Here is a 20,376-nt window from a genome sequence, read left to right on the forward strand (position 1 = left end):
TGGATGGAGGCTATGAGGAAAGAGTGAGGATAGCTTTCACCTTAGCGTTGGAACATGAGGGTGACCAATTGTGCGTGGTGTAGTAATCTCACTAGACAAGACCTACAAGTTCAAATTCTTAAATTTGAGATTATAGCATTGTCAAAAGTGTCATTTAGAATGGGTTTTGAGTTGCATGTAAATTTTAACTTGGAGTGGGGCTTCTGCATGCTAACTCTCAACCATGAGAAGGCTAGCATCTTTTTGTACCTCTTTTATTCTAGTATCTCACGTCCTTTGCATTGTTGAGATAAGGCCTCCAAAATATAGTGTGTTTCTTGAAGATTTATGTCATAAGCTCCATTCGAAAAGTTCAAAAGATATAAACTTAATGGCCTTTTAAATTTTCCTCATATCCCCCTCATTATCTAATCTTACAATGTAAACCAGCTCCAACAACGTCCTTGAGTACGTCAACAGTACTCAAGTTTTCATTGCAGAGTTTGGACGAGTCCTCGCCTTCTAGAATCATTGTTGTGTCCTAGTCATTGAGATGATAGTGTTCAGATGCTCGGCTTATAGAAGAAAATGGATAAAAGGAACATCTTGCAAACAAGGATCATAATCACAAAATAGGGACCTCAAACCACTTTTGCTCAACTTCTACTATATGTGCTCTTAAATAATTCTTACTGGTTTATGATATACTAGAGGAGGCCAACAGATATTGAAGGAGGTCATGGAGCACCCATAAGGGAAATGTGGTAGGTGGCAATGCTAGTGGTTAAGTTAATTATCTATAATGAGATTCATCTATGCCAACATAAGGAGTTCTAGAAGCCACATCTTTGTCCTATTATCACACACACACACAGAAAGAGAGAGAGAGAGAGAGAGAGAGAGAGAGAGAGAGAGAGAGAGAGAGAGAGAGAGAGAGAGAGAGATGAAAGAATATATTAACGTCTTGAGAAGGCCAAAATGCCTATGAGATCAATCTATTACAAATTGGTGAATCCGATACCATGTCTGGGTTCAAAAAAAGAGATTCGAGATGAGAGAGAGAGAGAGAGAGAGAGAGAGAGAGAGAGAGAGAGAGAGAGAGAGAGAGAGAGAGAGAGAATATCACACGTGCACACACACACACACACAGACACACACACACACACACACACACGCACATAGGCCAAAGAGAATTGGCCTATGAGACAAATGAAAGGATTATGGAGGATAAATAGCATTTGTAGTGGCTTAAACATCATTAGTAAAGTTAATAAAAACCAATGAAAAATGTACATACACTCCAACCCATGAGTGAGGATATTTTTTACTACAATCGGCTCAAAGCATCTAGGAGTATGGTTCCATAGACATGACATAGGACATGAGCAAAAGAGGGCACATTTCGTGATAACCCTCCTCTCGCACTCATTGGGAACAATTGACAAAAACAAGGCTCTAGACACAACATGCCTCCCCTCAATCGAAAGGCTACCAAACAATAGATCAACCTACAACAACACAAGGCTATCAAAGACTATAAATATTGCCCTGACAATAATAAGAGGCTTACTTCAAAATTCAAGAGCTCTAAATTTTACAAGACATCATCATCACTCCCATATACATAGTTGAAATTGGACTCTTCAACACCATGGAGCTTGCCTTTAGCCATGACTTCTTTCTTGTCTTTGAAACAATCCTTGGGTGGAGGATAGTTTTCTTGTCACAAGGAGGCCAAGGATTCTTGGTGAAGCAATGCTTAGTAAGATGATCAATCTTGCCACATTCATAGCAATTCTTTACCTTTGAAGAAGCATCATAAGCTTCTTCATTTGGCCTTCTTGATGGTTGGGTTTGTTGATGGTTGCCTTCTTGTTTCACTTCTTTTTCTTCTCTTGCAATGCATTAATGGTGCTTTCCAAGCTTGATACATTGTCCTTCTCCTTAAGCACAATGAATTTTTAAAAAAATGTTCATTCTCTATGAGGGACTTTTACTTTGTTTCTATGGTTGCCTTCCTTTTGTACTTTTCTTCCTCTTGCAAGGAGTTGAGGGTGCCTTCCAAGCTTGGTACAGGGTCCCTCTACTTGCACATTGTAAAAAAGTTGTTGGAAAAGCTTCATTTTCTACAAGGGCCTTCAAGAAAACATCAACTTTGTTATCCTCTGGTACAATGCACTCAATGTAGATCAATTGTGTGCATAAAGACTTGATACTATTGACAAGGCTAGCTGTATCTTCTCATTTTGCAACATTAAGCCAAAAAAGACATATAGAATGGTATTTTAAAAGTTCTTTTCTCGAGCTCCAAAGAGCCTTTCAAGCCTCTGCCGTGTTACCACTCGTGTGGCAACATCATCCACATTATGCACAAAGTTATCCAAGGTTGTCCCAAAGCTTGCTCATCATTTTGTTGGACTTAGGGAATTGGGATGATTCCCAAAGCTTTCTCAGCATTGTGTTGGAATTGGGCAAGTGTAGCTCTTGTTTTAATGGTCTCTCCTTGAGCCATTAGCCTCACAACACTCCAAAGGTTTTTCCTCATAAGGAAACCCATTGTCTTTACCCTTCACGTCTATCATGGGAACAAATAAAGTTATACCATCACTTCGTGAGTCCCTTACGTGTCTTGTGTAGATCCATCTCTTGTCACCATATTTAAATGTCATTTTGTCAAATTTTAAAATTATGATGCTAACTTTCTTTGAATCATCAATAAGATGCATTACTATCATCTCTAAGGCTTTTGTAACCTCCGCTCTTGCATGTCTTTTACAACCTTTTGATTCAATTGTGTGCATGCACATATGTGTATGTGTGTGTGTGTGTGTGTGTGTGTGTGTGTGTGTGTGTGTGTGTGTGTGTGGAAAGTGGTAGCATGGACCTCGTTTGCCCACCCTTTTATAGATATACCATGCACATCCACAACCACATTTGTACATGGGTTTTGTTATTAGGGAAAGGGGCTTCTTTTGCTCATCTGAAACCTTCATCTATGATGTATGTAGGTCATGTCTATGGGGAGAAGTGTTTGAGAAAAGTCATTTTCTTAAACATACACTATTCCCTTTCAAGCCTTTTCTTTGAGGAAATTTTGCATTTTTCTTAAGATTACACTATTCCCTTTTCAGGTGTTTTCTATTAGGAATTTTTGTCAAATTGACCTAATTTTTCAGGGTTTCACACTATTTTCATGAAATTTAAAGTGGTTTTCTCCCTTTCCTCTTGCTTTGAACCGGGATTTTTGAATCTCTGTATGGACGAAGTTTAAGCTAACACTCTTTTCCCGAGCATTGAAGGAGAGCCACTCCTTTTTCCATGTTATTAGTCAAGCTGCTTCTAGCCGAGTGTAGAAGAGACAAGTATCCAATGCTGTGCACTTGTATTCGAATGAGTAGTCCCTCCAAAGATAGATGGTCCCAAGCTCCCAAGCTTCCTACCAAGGCCTATATAAAGGCACAAGCTATGTATACTTATATAATGCATGCATCTTGTGATTATGGAGTTGTAAATCTTCTACTACGCTATCTATCATGTACATTTTGCATTGAATCTCTATAATGTTAATTAGTGATGAGAGTCAACATGTTTATGCCACTATTATTACTACCCTAGTTATCCTCTGCATAGTTTCTTCAAAGGGTATCAAACAAGTCGAGATTAATACTTTCCTAGTCTCACTAAACGTTAGGATTATCTATTCTACTTCATTAGGCACTCTCTTGGTCCTGATGGTTGCTCAATTGCTATTAAGTGTAGCATTAGCTCTTAATAAGGGAGTATATATACTCATTACCAAGAAAAGTCAACTTCTCCTTTATTATCTAGGAAAAGTGCATAAAGTCAACTTGCTTTTACTATGAGATTCACCATTGACATTATCGAGGAAGCCGGCATACAAAGAACAAGTCTACACTTCCTTCTACTTCATTGATTGCTTAAAATAAGATATCATTAGCCCAAGTTTGTCTAGTTGAGAAGCTTCTCTGCAGATAAACTAGTAAATTTCTTCTTTGAGCACAGAACCAATTGGGCCATACCTTTTCACCTTGACTCATCACTAGTGTCTTACAGCCAATTGTCCATCAGATGCTTGCACAAAGGTCTTCATTTTCTGTTAAACTGAAAAACAACATATTGCCTATGCTAAATCCTTGCAAATTGCAATGTGCGTTCTCACATTGATCTTAGAAGATGTTATTCTGCTTCTCCTCATGTAATTTTGGACTAGACATGTCTTGTTAAGGTAAGACCCTTGTCAACATGGGAAAGGAAGGGCTTTTAGAATATTGGGTAGAAAGCCTGAATTATACCTTCAATTACACTAAGTTACAGTTCCCAAAATTATGCACTTTTTTATATTGGGTTTCTTTTTTTTTATACACTTCGATTATGCATTGGCCATTGATCTGAACATTTCTCATTAGTGTTTGACACACTCTAAACATGGCAACTTTCAATACAAGCAGGTAGCAAAAGAGATACACTCCACAACATGCTAGACAACACAAGAATATTTTTTAAAAACGATTGCTTCAGGTTTTATTATATACATATCAATCAAGACTCATCTCTTGCCATCAAAGCATGCAAGCCAATGCACCCACATCTGCCAATTTTCCTACTCCATGAGCCATTTCTGAAATGAACAATGAACATCAAGCCATCTCTCATACCAAAGTTCTAGCTATTACGATTCCTGAGGCCATCCCTTAACCTTGAAAAGTAATGCCATGTAGACAGCCTTGCAACTAACTTGGTTTTCACCTCTCATCCTTAGATGTCACTCACAAGTGGGCGCACACTCATGTGCACGTAAGCGACTTCGTACATTTCGTAAGCTTTCATGTACAATACTCACCAATCTTGTTCATACCCCTAGGCACATGAGACAATTATACCATGCTATGTTCCAAGCCAGATTGTTTGGAACTTCATTAGCATGGAATAAAATCTCTTAAAACTCGAGTAATAGAGGCTACTTAGACATAACAATCTGACCAAATAATGGTCCTTTAATATAAGTTGTCAGTATAAATTTTGTTTAGAAATCAAGATATGGCACATATCGCAAGCTATTTGTATAGGAATTGTAATTCTATGGTACCAAAAAGTGCCCCATTCATCACATCCACCTGTCCTAATAATCAATCGATCGATAGTAGATACACTAATGTAAAATACACCAATAATTTGGTAGCTACCGCCACTCATTGGTTATTGTGTGCTCGACAGCTTTGTTGACACCCCAAGATAAGCTGATTGAATGTACATTTCTGCAAGGGCGGCATTCAACGCAGCACCCAAAGGCAGAACATCTTCATTCGGATTAAAATGCGGGGAATGAAGCATAAAGTTTTTGCTAGCATCCTCATGAGCCACTCCAATGTTGAGCATTGCACCGGGGATTTTCCCCGTGTAAAAAGAGAAGTCCTCCCCTCCCATGCTTGGGTCAGTGTCCAATACATGGTCTTGTCCGAGCATCAAACTTCCTACAGTTTTTATGTGTTCGTACATTTTATCATCATTATACAAAGCCGGATAGGCCACAGTCCCGAACTCCACAGCTGCCTTACAACCAAGAACAGAGGCTTGATTCTCAATAACCTACAAAACCGATTATAGTGATTAATAAACCGTAAATCTTTGATGCAAGCATTACACACACACAAACATACTTTTGTTTTATAGTAATGTCACACACACACACACACACACGTCTATACAAATATTATATATATATATATATATATATATGTTATATCTTTGCATGCCATGCATGTCTATAAGTTTGTGCACATGCTTTGCCTTTGTCTACATGCAAATGGCTGACAGAAGGATGGCTTTTTAAGCATGAACAAAAGGTGGTGGAAGACAATGACGAAACAGAGAAAAGGTTGCGATGAGGACCTCTTTTACTCGTCGCTTTAGCTTCTCCCCATTATCCTGTGCTAATGTGCGATAGGTGCCCTGCATTGTTACATCTTGTGGAATGATGTTGAAAACCTTCCCACCGTGGACAGAAGTCACTGAAACCACCTGCACACATTTCAAATAGGAACACAAATCAATGAATTGCAGGAACCCTAGAGCCTCTCAGTTCACATGCTAGAACATTACAACCAAAACTTTTGTGCAGGGCTTGCCAAAAATACTTTTCCTAATCAAAGAAAATAAGGACACACTTAAAACTGTTCCAATTTTTAGGTCTAAATTTGAATCATTTGAAGGTAATTACATTAAACTTGTTAAATTTAGCCCCAGGAATTTTGCAATTTTAGCCAGTTCAAAATACATACTAAACCCCGGTTTCTTGCAAGCACTCCTGTGTTTCAGCCAATGGCTGCGCTTGCTGGTTTATTGTTACAATAGGTGTTTCTCGATATAGTTCGTGCATGCAGTTAGTTCAAGCTTGTAGAGGTGCATACCACATTGTGTCCATGGAAATTAAAAAAAATCTGTGAGGGTGATATTTACAGCCCAAACGAAATGTTCAGGATGCATCTTGACAGCACCCTCATTTTCTTAACCAAACAATCCATGAATTTATCCACCTTGTCCTGCACATCAGACAAGACAACCTATGCATATAGAATGCACATATGCCTGGTTTACATGTCTCACAAGAGGTGGCATGACCACTGACATTCAGATGTATTTACATTTATTGCCACATAACATGTAGGGATCTATGGTGGCATTCTCAGCACCAGTGTTACATTGGACACAATGATCAGTGTCCGGGAAAGTCATTTTTCCTAAACGGCCTGACTTTCTGCTTGTAAAGATACAGACAAGAAATACTATTGAAAATTTGCAAAATTGCAGGAATTTTGAACATTTAAGGCATTTTTAACCTCCTTTTATCCTGATTTGAAACAACCTTTCCTCAACACTGAAGATAATATCTTCACCTGTGCCACTTTTTTGAGATGAGCACATCACGCAATACACTAAGATATCAATGCCCTTCAGTTTGCATCGATGACCCTGGAAAACATTCATGTACCCTTTTGTCCAGCAATGCAAGCATCGCTAGCATGTGGCTTGCTGGGACTTTTTAAGTAATACAGAGGAAATATGTATAGCCCAAAAGTAAAACAAAATCAGGACTACACATACTTGAGGACAGAAGAAAAGAGGCACAAACCTGGCTCTCAAGAGGGTCGGTTTCGCGTGATATGAGCTGCTGCAAGCTCACAATAATCATGGAAGTTGCCACAACTGGATCTGCCGTGAGATGAGGAACCGCAGCGTGCCCACCTTTACCTTTGATCACTGCCTTGAAACTTCCTGCCGCAGCACAAAATGCTCCAGACCTCGAAGAGATACTCCCTGTCGGGACCAATGGATAGACATGCAAACCAAAAATCGCTTCAACGTCCTCAAGTGCTCCATCTTCCATTGCTCGTAGTGCACCCCCACCCCCTTCTTCTGCTGGTTGAAATAGTAGCTTCACTGTCCCCTGCAAGACCAGTGACACCAATGTCAATGAAATGGTTAGAAAGCTAGTAAAAGCCTGCAAACTGAGAGAGAGAGAGAGAGAGAGAGAGAGAGAGAGAGAGAGAGAGAGAGAAATGAAATGAAATGTTATATTAATGTCTTCAAAAGGCCATAGTGACCTATGAGACAAGAAAGTTACAAGGTGGTGGATCTGATACAAAGTCGGAGTAACAAAATAACCTAATCAACAGTACAAAACAAAGATATATATTATGGGATTCTAGATTGGTCGATGTGAGCTAAGCCGAAAACTAGGCAAAAATGGGCGGCTAGTTGGGATAGCTGAATCACAAAAGATCTAGCATCGGTCGTTGGCGAATCTCATCATGTCCTCCATGGTTATAAGTCTGACCGGGCGTCGTGCATGCCTCGCCAGCGTGCTCTGAATCTTTTGACGTAGCCTCCGTCAATGCTATGTAGTCCTGCGCAGTCATGGGCGCCTAGATTTCCCCAGTTCAATCGCTCGGTCAATCAATGTGCCTCTAGTGTGAGACGGGGGGGAGCTTTGCTGTGGGAGTGGCTCTTGCGGCTGTCCCGTGTCTGCTATGAAGAAGTCTGTAATCCGTCTTTGAGACTGGTTAGCCTCGCCATTCATCAGGCTCTCTCTGTGTCTGCGCAGCTCGAGCAAGAACAAACCCAGGCATCTTTGATCTTCGTATCCCATTACTCTTGAGAGTGGTCCAAAACCCTCTCTGAACAAGCAATGGAAGCGGCCTCGTATCTCGTAGTAGACGGGGCAGCGGCATGTATAATGCAGCTCTGTCTCAGGTTCCATGTCACACAAGGGGCATGTCCTGGCCTCTGCTGGTACTCCGCTGTATCTCCTGGTTTCAATCCGCAGCTGGTGAGACGATGTGCGTAACTGGCCAATAGCACACCGTATCCCATGAGACAGGTGGGTATCCATGTATCTGGGTCTCATCACAAAACCATCTTTCGTAAGCTGGAGAAGGTGGTCTCTGTAGAAAGCCATCTTCGTGCCCAGTTCTTGTGCTGGTTGTATCCATGTCCTCCTGGTGTCTAGCTGGGTCAGGTCTTGGCGGATGAGCTTTTAAAGTCATAGGAACAATCCCAAGAGACCTCAAAGATCTATCTGATAGGGCTTGAACTCAACCTTCTACTCAAGAAATATTGAGAGAAACAGGGAGAGAGAGCTGTATGTATGCATGTTTGTATGTATATACATTTACGTATATTTAGAGATTGTTGTGCCCTGCTGGGCTGAAATCAAAAAGTGCAGCCCTGTAAGGCCCATAACTACATGCACAAACACCATAATGGGAAAAAACGATACGTCCACGCACCTGTACATGAGTCATCACGTCTTCCTATAATGAGTAAGAAGTTAGTGAACTCAAAACAAGTGCCCACTATCTAACTAAACAGTGTTGCCTCTCAAGCAGACAAGGGCCACCAAAGACCAGGTGCATTTGCCGGCTTTCCAATATTATGAAAACATCCTCCCAGCAGAACAAATAATACCAAAAGGAAAGGAAATTGCCAATTGGCTGGATAGGAGATTCATTGAAGGCAGTGTCACAGGAATCTATGATAGTGCACAATAAACCCTGAGAAGAAGGAAGGGGGGAGGATAAGAGGGACTAGATTCAAGATTGGAAGTGTTACAAAAGCAAAACTGTTGTGAACATTGGCATTCCAACTACCCAAGAGGCAAGCAAACATAATATACTAGACTAGAAGATCATAAGCTCACAACAACCCCACACTCCTTTTGATCAATGGTTTCACTTATTTGTTACCTCCAATAAGCTATGCTAAAACCTCTCAAATGGAGTAGCCAGGCATGTTGGACATTACCCCACATTTTGTCATGCCACAACCCACAATACTCCCTGATCACCTCTTATGTAGAAGAACTGACCTGTAGCTTTTCCTCCCTTTCTTTGAGTAGTTTTGCCGCTCCTAAAAGCATTGAGACATGCATATCATGCCCACATGCATGCATTTTTCCTGGGTGCTTGCTTTTGTATTCAAAATCAACGAGCTCCTGAGACAAGTAACAAAATCAATCCCAATCTCTCTCTCTCTCTCTCTCTCTCTCTCTCTCTCTCTCTCTCTCTCTCTCTCTCTCTCTCTCTCTAGAGATAGAGCTCCATCCCTCCTCAGATACTCCACTATCTACTTTCAGCTCAGTTTTGTATCAATTTTGTTTCATTTGTCTTTCCGATAGACGGATGACATACACACAATGTACATTTGATTTGTCTCATAGGCCGATTTCGGCCTGACATAGACGTTAAAAATCTTTCTTTCTTTCTTTCTTCTTTCTTTCTCTCTCTCTGTGTGTGTGTGTGTGTGTGTGTGTGTGTGTGTGTGTGTGTGTGTGCGCGCGCGCGCACAAGAAAACATCTTATTATTACAATAAACATCTCAAGGGCACAACCTCAAGATAAGATGTCTATAAATTAGACAATGAGTGGCCAAGACTATCTCTTGATTTTCAAAAAGATTCTGTCAAATCTTCTAATATTAATCCAAGAGGGGGTAAGCTCTCCTGTGCCCAATTTTTATACATACATACCTTCATAAAGTCAAATAGTATTATGAATTATAAGAGAGGATAAAACACGCACAAAAAATACAAAAGCAAGGGACACAAGAACAGAGAAAGAGGAAATACTAAATCACCTTTTCTGTTACTAAACAAAACTAGATGAAAACAAACGATTATTTTTCACAAGACGGGCACCACGTGCCAATAGAAAAGAACTAATTGAACAGACTTTTAGCACTTCAACAACAACTGAACTGAAAGAGAGAGAGATAGCACATGCGACACGGAGTGGCGAAATTTCCACCCCAAAGAGTATTGGCCCCAAACCTTGGTGCCCCTTTTGGTATTTTTTTATTATTGTTGATTCGCAAAGTACAACAGCCAGGGAGAATTTCCTCTGCAATCTGTGCGCTGAAGAGTGCCAAAGGGGGTCCCCAAGGCTCATATTTAAAGGCCCTTAGCCTAAAAGCATCACATATAAAAAGCTGAACCCAAAAAAAACCTTTCCTAAAATTTCGGGATTTCCCTAAAAATCCGTCGTGAATTGCAGAACGTCCATACAGGTGCCACCTCATCATATTTTGTTGTGCAAAGTCTTTTGGAGTGTGTTCTGCTTTATTTTTTAAGCCCTTATGTCACTTAGGCCCCATCGGATAGCGTCCCGTAAGTTGGTGGGAACTCTTCTTTAAAAATAGGCCACTCGTCCCGACTTTGTAAGTCTGTAAAACTTCTTCTTCTTCTACTGCTTCTTCTTCTTAGGGTTTCGGTCCCTTGGCCGGGATCTGAAGGTTGGCTCCGTTCTTTAGTGGTATGACACGTAAGTAGTTTGTGACATCCCCCCTTCTTAAAAGAAAGTAATTGTCCGCGATTACAACATATCTGCAAAACAACTCAAGTTAGCTCAAAAATTTCCAAGGGACAATCAATTTGCTATTTTTTTTGTTGAGAAGTTGGCTTCTCCAAAACTCCTTTCAGCTCTTTTGATCAAGGAGTTGGCTTCTTCTTTCGTCCAAAGCGTAACTGTTGATATGCTGGCATAGTAAAATTAGCCATCACACCCAAACCGCACTAATCTTCCACGGGTGTCTTGATACACTAAAATTACATACCCAGGCAATCTCATCCAGTTAGGAATATTCAATAGTGGGCACATCACAATGCAACACAAATGCTTACATATGCATGTTACAAGACACAACAAACAGCGCCGCTGAGCACTCCCCCAAGACAAATGGTCTGCCGTATGAAGCTACTCAACGACTACCTCATCCCCCCACAAATAACCTAAAAAGGTCCGGGCCATGAGCTCAGAGGACTGTACAACCAATCGCTTCCCAGACCGCAATCTGCGTCGCTTGGAGGTTCAAGCATACAACCAAATGCTCCCCAGGCATCGATCTGCGTCGTTCGGAGGTTTTCTAGCATACAACGTAACGCTATCCAGACATCGGCTTGCGTCGTTCCGAGGTTTTTAAACATACAACGAAACGCTCCCCAGACATCGGCCTGCGTCGTTTCGATGTTCAAACAAGTTCAAACAGGACTCAAACTTAAAAAGCAATCTCGACATCGGTCGAGCTCGAAAAGTCGACTGACTTTCCATCCTGAAACGTACACCAAAAATTAGGGTTAGGTTCTTTCCATAAGGTCGTAGCCGAACACAACATGGTCCATCAGCTCTTGAACAGACACTGTTCCTTTGGTAGCGATGGTAGTCTCAAGACATAGCAATCACACTGGACCTCCAAGGTTATCAGCTCGGGAAGAGACATCTACTGAGAGATGTCGAGAAATTTCAAGATATAATCTGCTAGGGTTTCCATGGCAAGCATTTCACGATACCCTACTCTGCCAGAAGTTGCACTCCGAAGGAAGATGTCAGAAACTATATAACTTCTTGAAAGCTTGCCTAGTCCTTCGAGTGTGCGGCTTGGTAGCTATAGACATCAACATCTGCATGGCACTGCTTTTGAGAAAAACAATGACTCGAAACAAATCTTGGATCCTTCTCTTGCAAGTAATCTTTTTGGCTTATGCCCTGTAAGACATGAGCGGTGAAGACGGAAGCGCGCTTGATGCGTGATGAAGGGTGGGAGTGGCTAATGAGTCCGGAGACTGGACCCGAAGATACTTCAAATAAAATTCCAATAGTCTCTAATTTGCTATGGCTGCTCTTTTGTAGGACTGATATGCTTTCAGAAAAGCACACGCCTGATGATGTGATACCACTTTCACGAGACGGGCACCACGTGCCACTAGAAAAGAACTGACTGAACAGACTTTAAGCACTTCAACAACAACTGAAACTGAAAGAGAGAGAGAGAGAGCACACGCGACACGGAGTGGCGGAATTCCACCCCAAAGAGTATTAGCCCCAAACCTTGGCCCCCCTTTCAGTATTTCTTTATTATTGCTGATTCGCGAAGTACAACAGCCGGGGAGCACGTCCTCTGCAATCTGTTCCCTGAAGAGTGCTAGAGAGGGACCCCCAAGGCTCATATTTAAAGGCCCAAAGCCTAAAAGCATCAAATATGAAAAGCTGTCCCCAAAAAAATACTTTCCTAAAATTTCGCGATTTCCCTAAAAATCTGTCGTGAATTGCGGAACGTCTGTACAGATGCCACGTCATTATATTTTGTTGTGCAAAGTCTTCTAAGTGTGTTCTACTTTATTTTTAATGCCTTTATTTCACTTAGGCCCCATCGAACGAGGTCCCGTAAGTTGGTGGGAACTCTTCTTTAAAAATAGGCCACTCGTTGAGACTTTGTAAGTCTGTAAAACTTCTCCTTCTTCTGTTGCTCCTTCTTAAGCCCTTGGCCGGGATCTGAAGGTTGGTTCCGTTCTTTAGTGGCTTGGCACGTCAACAGTTTGTGACATTATTCACTTAAAAATGCTATTTAGAAAAGGCATTAGCAAAATAAGATAAAGAAGCCTACTTGACTAAATATGAAACAAGCACTCAACTTTAAACTACCAAGGATAAAACATCAGAAAGACTTAAATCCTAGTGAGCAAAAGAACAAATTCTTAAAGCCTAATGTAAGCTAAATACTAGAATTGAATACTACTACAAACCTCCCTAGAAGAGCAAAACATAACCAAAGTAGTACAAAGTCAAAACATGACAATATGCGACCTTAACTTTGTTGCTTGTCTAAACAAGAAGAATAAGATTATCACCTTTATCATGCATAGCGTGGACAACACTTATAACATCCCTACTCAGGTCATCAATGCCCAAGAGTAGGCGCAGGTTTGTATAAAGTTAATTCTTTATATACTCAATAAACCAACAACCTGAGTTTCTATCACCTTCCGGAGGTCATGGGCAAACTCAATCATAATAAAAGCTAACATTTGTCAAGTAAGAGAAAAAATACTAAAAGCACTAAAGATCTAAACAACAAATTAGCGTATTACTAAGTTAAACAATAAGTGAACTTTAAGCTCCCCACTTTTATTGGATTTACTACTGATTGTCTTGAACATTTCAAAAAAAGAAACATTGAAACTAAACTTACAACTGATGCACAAATGAACGACGTTTTCCATGATTCTTTTATCCTTTCTCAACAAGCAAAGAAATAAGATGGCACGACTGAATAACAAAGGAAGATTTCCTTTTACAGAGACAAGAAAGTCTAAATACTTATGACACCATATTTAGCAAAAAGAGAGATGTTCGAAGAAATTTGAGGGATATTTAGATTGGAATACTCCAGTTCAAGGCGTCCATCATAGATATCTACTTCCAAACCCGAAGGAGTTTCAAATATCTTAAAGTCTAAAAAGGAACAACAATCACTATTTGTGGTTTAATTAAGTTCACAAGACTCCTTGTGATAAATTCCTCCACCTACAAAACTTGAAAAAATACATACAATCTTGAAAAGAAGGAATGTCATGAACAAAAAGATCATCTACAAAGCGTTTTACATTGCATAACTTATGCAATGTAAGTTACTTATGCAATGTCATGAACAAAAAGATCATCTACAAAGCGTCTTACATTGCATAACTTATGCAAAAATATCGGGCGAGAGTTAACAAGGACAAGACACCCCATAAAATCAAACTCATATGTAAAAAGATAGATATTGGCAAGAAAAAAAGCACCATTGATGCCCATAGGGATGCCAATTGTTTGCTTGAAAAGAGTCACTTACAATTAAGTTTTTTCCAAAGGAAATCCAACCAAGATATGATTTCAATGTCATCTACAATCTTGGTAATCTTTTTCTCCCATTGCCTATGTCGACATTCTTATTTTTAACCATAAAATGTCAATGCAAGGCTGACTTTTCTACTAGCAACACCTTATACCTTTCCTTCTTAAACTTGTAAGCAAAAACTTTTAAGATAAGACAGTTGACTTTGAATTTAAGGTCCTCCAAATTGAGCTTCATATATAGCGTTGTAAAGTCCAAAGTTTGGAGACATAAAGGAGATTATTTCTTATTTATGCTTCTTGAAGAATTCAAAAACTTTATAAAGAGATTACACCTACTGAAGCATTTAAAATCCAACTTAAGCCAATAGGTACGTATGCTTCCTTTGTAATATTTTTCCAAAGTTCATTTACACTAGGAAAAATGGCTTTGAAACAACATTGGCAATGGCTTGGAAAGGTAGCCCTAGAGAAAGACCAAGTCCTATTTCGCAAGCACAAACGGGAAAAAATCTAAAAGACCTAAAACTCTTTCGGCCCTATAACCTCTACAAATGCGCTAAGGAATCTCTTCCAACGCTTTTTTCCCTCTACTTGAGTGAGGGCACAACCGTTGGTAGACTCTTCTTCCACTGAATAAGTTTACTAAACGTTTGGAAACCTCTATTAGAGAGGTGTTACAGGAAGCAACTATAAATCTTTTTGTGAAACTTCCAATCGGTACACAAAAATGGTAATTAGAATGGCAATTGAAACCAAAAGACTTACAAAAGTCTTGACGTTTCAAATCATCACCACTGTGAGTTATGGAGTTTACTTCACCTAGCAAGCAATAACTTTTTGCACATAACAACGAAGTTATAAGAGCACTTATTTAAAAGAGATTACAAAATCACGATGAAATTTTCTAAGAGCAGGACAACAAAAGAAGATAAGCTATTCCTTCTTGAAAAAACGTTCTTGGTGCAAGATACTAGTTTCAAAGAAGCTTGCTTGAGGACTATAGACTTCCATTTGTCAAAGTTAATTGGAGCAATCTCAAGCTTAATCTCTCTCTCTCTCTCTCTCTCTCTCTCTCTCTCTCTCTCTCATCGCCACGAGTGTGTTTCGCATCTATGCTTCTGCATTGTACTATTTTGGCATGGTATCAGATGCCATTGGCACTTGATCGTGCACAACAATAACGACGGGGGCGGCGGAGAACGGGAGGAGCTTGCCAGGAAGGCAACAATGAAAGAGGTCAATCATGTCACAGAGTGATGATGTGGCATGCCCAACTAGAAGAGAAATATAAGGTGCAGCGGAAGTGAAATGTTGAACTTTGCTCAAGATGAGTGCTCCGAATTGTGCTCATGGTTCCTTTTACTTACGGAAGGGAGAGCCTTCCGTTCCTTTAGTGAGAGAGTGCAATGGACACAAACAAAGAGGATGAACACTGTGAATGAAGGTGTTGAGACTGAGAGATAAAGAGAGAAGAATACAACACCAGAATGTTGTCAAACCCTCCTCCGAAGGCCCCACTCTCTATGGCGAGAGCAGTCTACTATTGATTGCACAATCTGGTACAAGATGCTGATGCAAATCTAAGTGATGCTATGTTGAGGTCGATGGTGGTGCCGACGATGACGAGACTAGGGCTGAAAACTGAATGCTTCGAAATGCTTTGTGAATCTGCCATTGTCGATGATGACGAGGCTGATCTGCTACCGTAAACGCTGTCCTTGCTATCTTCAAAACGCTGATCTTGCTATCTTCAAAACGCTGAATTGGTTGACTATCCTTGCTGGTCTTGCTTGCTGAAAAACACTGCCCTTCCAAGTTGTAAACGCTGGCTAATGGTTGCTGAATTTGCTGCTGCAAAAACGCTCTTTCTGCTACTGCAAAACGCTGGTTCATGCTGGTGTAAAACGCTGGTTCATGCTGATGTAAAACGCTGGTTCATTGGGCTGAAATCGCCAGCTTTAAGGGGGTGGAAACGCTGGTGGTTCCTTGCTGAAAACGCTGATGCTTAATGCTGAAAATTGCTGATGCTCAACCTTGAGGGGAAAAACGCCAGGGGTCTTAATGAGCTTGCTTGAGAAGTTGCTTGTTGCGCAATGCTCCTGCTACCTCTTCTGCCAGAACTCCTAGCACTAGGTTTTCTTATATATTTCACTACTAAATTTGCCCTACCCAGTTTCCCAACAAAAGTCACTTAATAAATAAGTGAAAAATGTCAAAAATAGGAAGAATGAGTTTAATGCGCTGGAAAATGATCCTGATGGAATCCGATGGATTCTAATGGTAATGTTAATGATCATGTTGTGTGCAACCAGAGGATATGCATCTAATCTAAGTGTCTGGACATGAACGGTCTGCGAACAGACTCACAAAAGTGCCAGATCACTTCCCATTCTAGACTGACTTGACTGAACTGAACCCTGGTCATGTTGTAGCTTGTCCACGGACACATAGGGTTGGATGTGTCACGTGACATCCCCTCCTTTTCAAAGTGAGGTACTGGTACCGAACTGTATGGCGTCAAGGGAGATCGCCAACAGAGTCTGGAATCCTAAAAAGAACTCTTCGCCAGTCTACTCTGATGTGTGGGTCATGCGATACTTGAACTTCATAAAGGTCTGCAACGCTTGCTTCTTTGGGCCGTGCCGAAAGCAACACAGAGTCATCTTCAATGCTTCCACTTCGTCTATAGTCATGCATCTACCTTCTTTAAGAATCTTCGAGGCTGAAAATTCCTGAAACCACTTCCAACACAAACAAATGAACATACCCATTTCATGTAAAGTGACTAGAAAAATTCTAGTCTTTCTTAAAGACTGTGCATGCAATGTAGATGAACAAATAGACGGAGTTCCAACCCGTTCACCACACACACGCAAACAATGGGGTCGAATCTTGACTTTCTGATCTAAATCAATCAACTGTGGCAAAACACAATGGAAATGCCGATGCTTGATGCTCAATCCTTCTTGTGCTCTTTCTCTATGACGGTGTCATGCCAAGGAAGAGACATGGAATGTGACTTTCTTGAATGCATACTTTTCAACTTTTCATGAATCATCCACATACATCCGTGCTCATTCATGAGTGAATCGTGTTCAACGTGCAATAGGTCATGCCTAGCAAAAGGGATACTTAAAGACACTTACTAAAATACAGGAAATGATCACGAATGAAACACTCATACAATGCGTGCTGACTAATCATTCGTACACATAATACTTCCTGTGAGGGTTCTCTGAACCTAGGCTCGAGAGCCAAGATCGGTTCTTCATGAGGGGGTTCTGTAGACCTAGACTCGAGAGCCAAGATCGGTTCTTCGTGATTGATCGCGTCTGCAATGAGGCTAGTTTCACTAGACAAAGTATCAACAAAACCATCATTCTTGTGAACAATCACATCTTTTTCCTGCAAATCATCATGCTTGTGAGAAATCACATCTTGATCATGCAAATCATCATGCTTGTCGGTAATCACATCTTGATCATGCAAATCATCATGCTTGTCATTGTCATCCAAATCATCATGCTCATCATTATCAATCAAATCATCATGCTTATCATAATCATGCAATTCACGTGTGTCTTGCTTTGGAGAAGAAGAGATTGAGAGAGTCTCCTTTTCCCGAATCTCTTGCATCTGTGCCTGCACTTGAGAAAAGAGTCGCAATATCTCCTTCATGTATCGGTCGTTCATTGCTTGTCTCGCTTTGTTCTCGCGATCAAATGCTGCTTGCCTTTCTTTGTTCTTGCGATCAAATTTTGCTTCTCTTTCTTTGTTCTCGCGATCCAACTTTGCTTCTCGTGCTTTGGCTTCCAAGCGTGCTTGCTCATGCTCACGCTCTATGGTTGCCATTCTTTCTTCCTATTCACGATCTATGGCTGCCCTTCTTTCTGCGGATTCACGATCTATGGCTGCCATTCTTTCTGTTTCTCTTGCTTTGCGTTCTAACTCTCTATCCATAATCATCTCATCGAAAGCCTCCATAGGAGTAAGTGCAATCCTTGGCGTAGATGGGGAAGGGGAAGGTCGGAAAAACCTCCTGGTGGAGAAAACTCTTCTTTGCCACTCTCATGCTTGCGAAGTATCCATTCCACTTCGGGTGATGACCATCCACTAAAGTCGCGGGTTCTCGTGGGTTCTTGTGGTCTTGGGTTCTTAAGTTCACGAGGAACTTGGTTCTTGGGGGTCTTGGTTCTTGGGGTTCTTAAGGGTCTTGAGGTTCTTGAGGTTCTTGCGGTTCTTCTTTCTCTTGCAATCTGTGTTAGAGAAGGACCTTCTCTTCATCCGAGTTCTCCTCTTTCCCGCGGGCGCACCCCTTGGCAGCCTTGCGCTCACACCAAGGTTGCATTTTCCCACCTCACGTCGATTGGCCGGCCGCTAAGTGCATGGTCCGCTCTCAATGAGTGAAAAGAGAAACAAGGGAGACTGGAAAAGCCCTTCTTTCTTGGGTTTCCTGTCACTCTTTAAAAACATGATTAGAAATCGACACACCAAAGAGGTCTTGGGTTACGTGCGACCGCAACAAGCAAAAAAAATTCTTGTGGTTCTTTCCTTGAGTGATATAGAACACTGTCAAAGCTCTAATACCAATGTAAGGTGCAGCGGGAGTGAATGTTGAACTTTGCTCAAGATGAGTGCTCCGAACTGTGCTCAAGGTTCTTTTTACTCACGAAAGGGAGAGCCTTCCGTTCCTTTAGTGAGAGAGTGCAATGGCCACAAACAAAGAGGACGAACATTGTGAATGAAGGTGTTGAGACTAAGAGATAGAGAGAGAAGAATACGACACCAGAATGTTGTCAAACCCTCCTCTGAAGGCCCCACTCTCTATGGCGAGAGAGGTCTACTATTGATTGCACAATCTGGTACAAGATGCTGATGCAAATCTAAGTGATGCTATGTCGAGGTCGACGGTGGTACCGATGCTGACGAGACTAGGGCTGAAAACTGAATGCTTGGAAATGCTTTGCGAATCTGCAACTGTCGATGATGACGAGGCTGATCTGCTACCGTAAATGCTGTCCTTGCTATCTTCAAAACGCTGATCTTGCTGTCCTTAAACGCTGAATTGGTTGACTGTCCTTGCTGGTCTTGCTCGCTGAAAAACGCTGCCCTTCCAAGCTGTAAACACTGGCTAATGGTTGCTGAATTTGCTGCTGCAAAACGCTGGTTCATGCTGATGTAAAACGCTGGTTCATTGGGTTGAAATCGCCAGCTTTAAGGGGATGGAAACTCTGGTGGTTCCTTGCTGAAAACGCTGAAGCTTAATGCTGAAAATCGCTGATGCTTAACCTTGAGGGGAAAAACGCCAGGGGTCTTAGTGATCTTGCTTGAGAAGTTGCCTGTTGAGCAATGCTCCTGCTGCCTCTTTTGCCATAACTGCTAGCACTAGGTTTTCTTATATATTTCACTTTTCAATTTGCCCTACCCACTTTCCCAACAAAAGTCACTTAATAAATAAGTGAAAAATGTCAAAAATAGGGAAAATGGATTTTGATGGTAATGCTAATGATCATGCTGTGTGCAACCAGAGGATATGCATCTAATCTAAGTGTCTGGACATGCACGGTCTGCGAACAGACTCACAAAAGTGCCAGATCACTTCCTATTCTAGATTGACTTGACTAAACTGAACCCTGGTCATGCTGTAGCTTGTCCACGGACACATAGAATTGGATGTGTCATGTGACAAGAAATGGCAGAGTGGTCAAGAGTGATTAAACCGATCACCAGAAAGAAGTTATGAAGCACTAGCCGTGGGGCCCAGAATCCTAAAAGAGAGAAGCTTGAACTTTGAAAAAGATTTTTGAAAATCGCGTTGACATCTTGACGTGGCAATCCATACGATGACGTCGCAAGACAGTACGGATCTGTCTTTTGCATTGCTAGTGCCACGTGGCAGGCTGTACGGATTTCCACAAATTGTGTTTGCTCTTTTGAATGCTAGCAGATGCTTTTGGGGGGAAGTGCATTTTGTCACAGTCCACGATGCGGAAGCGTAGAGACCAAGGAGAGTGAGCACGAGAGCGAGAGAGAGAGAGAGAGAGAGAGAGAGAGAGAGAGAGAGAGAGAGAGAGAGAGAGAGAGTCTCTTGAGCCAATCAACCTTGGCAATGAATAATTGAATGTGTAATACAAGGGAGGCCAGGAATTTCATAAGCAACCTCAGTAAATTGTCCTACCTAGACTTTGACAAATAAGTAAAATAAATA

At 41.2% G+C, this 20,376-nt stretch overlaps 1 protein-coding gene across 2 annotated transcripts in view; it reads right to left on the reverse strand.

The window, feature by feature from the left end:
* Positions 1 to 4,961: 4,961 nt before the first annotated feature.
* LOC147451229 (IAA-amino acid hydrolase ILR1-like 3) overlaps positions 4,962 to 20,376 on the reverse strand; it is a 39,726-nt gene continuing 24,311 nt past the window's right edge. The window contains exons 2-5 of one of the 2 annotated variants that reach the window (XM_086520190.1): positions 9,365 to 9,490; positions 7,130 to 7,444; positions 5,890 to 6,018; positions 4,962 to 5,586 (exon numbers count right to left, since the gene is read on the reverse strand). In XM_086520190.1, the coding sequence (XP_086376316.1) occupies positions 5,197 to 5,586; positions 5,890 to 6,018; positions 7,130 to 7,444; positions 9,365 to 9,490 (960 nt within the window). In that variant the 3' untranslated portion in view covers positions 4,962 to 5,196. The remainder of the gene's footprint in view (positions 5,587 to 5,889; positions 6,019 to 7,129; positions 7,445 to 9,364; positions 9,491 to 20,376) is intronic. The other variant, XM_086520191.1, reaches the window with a different exon arrangement.

This window comes from Adiantum capillus-veneris, chromosome 9 (assembly GCF_014529385.1).
Source record: "Adiantum capillus-veneris isolate H3 chromosome 9, ASM1452938v2, whole genome shotgun sequence".
Lineage (NCBI taxonomy): Eukaryota > Viridiplantae > Streptophyta > Polypodiopsida > Polypodiales > Pteridaceae > Adiantum > Adiantum capillus-veneris.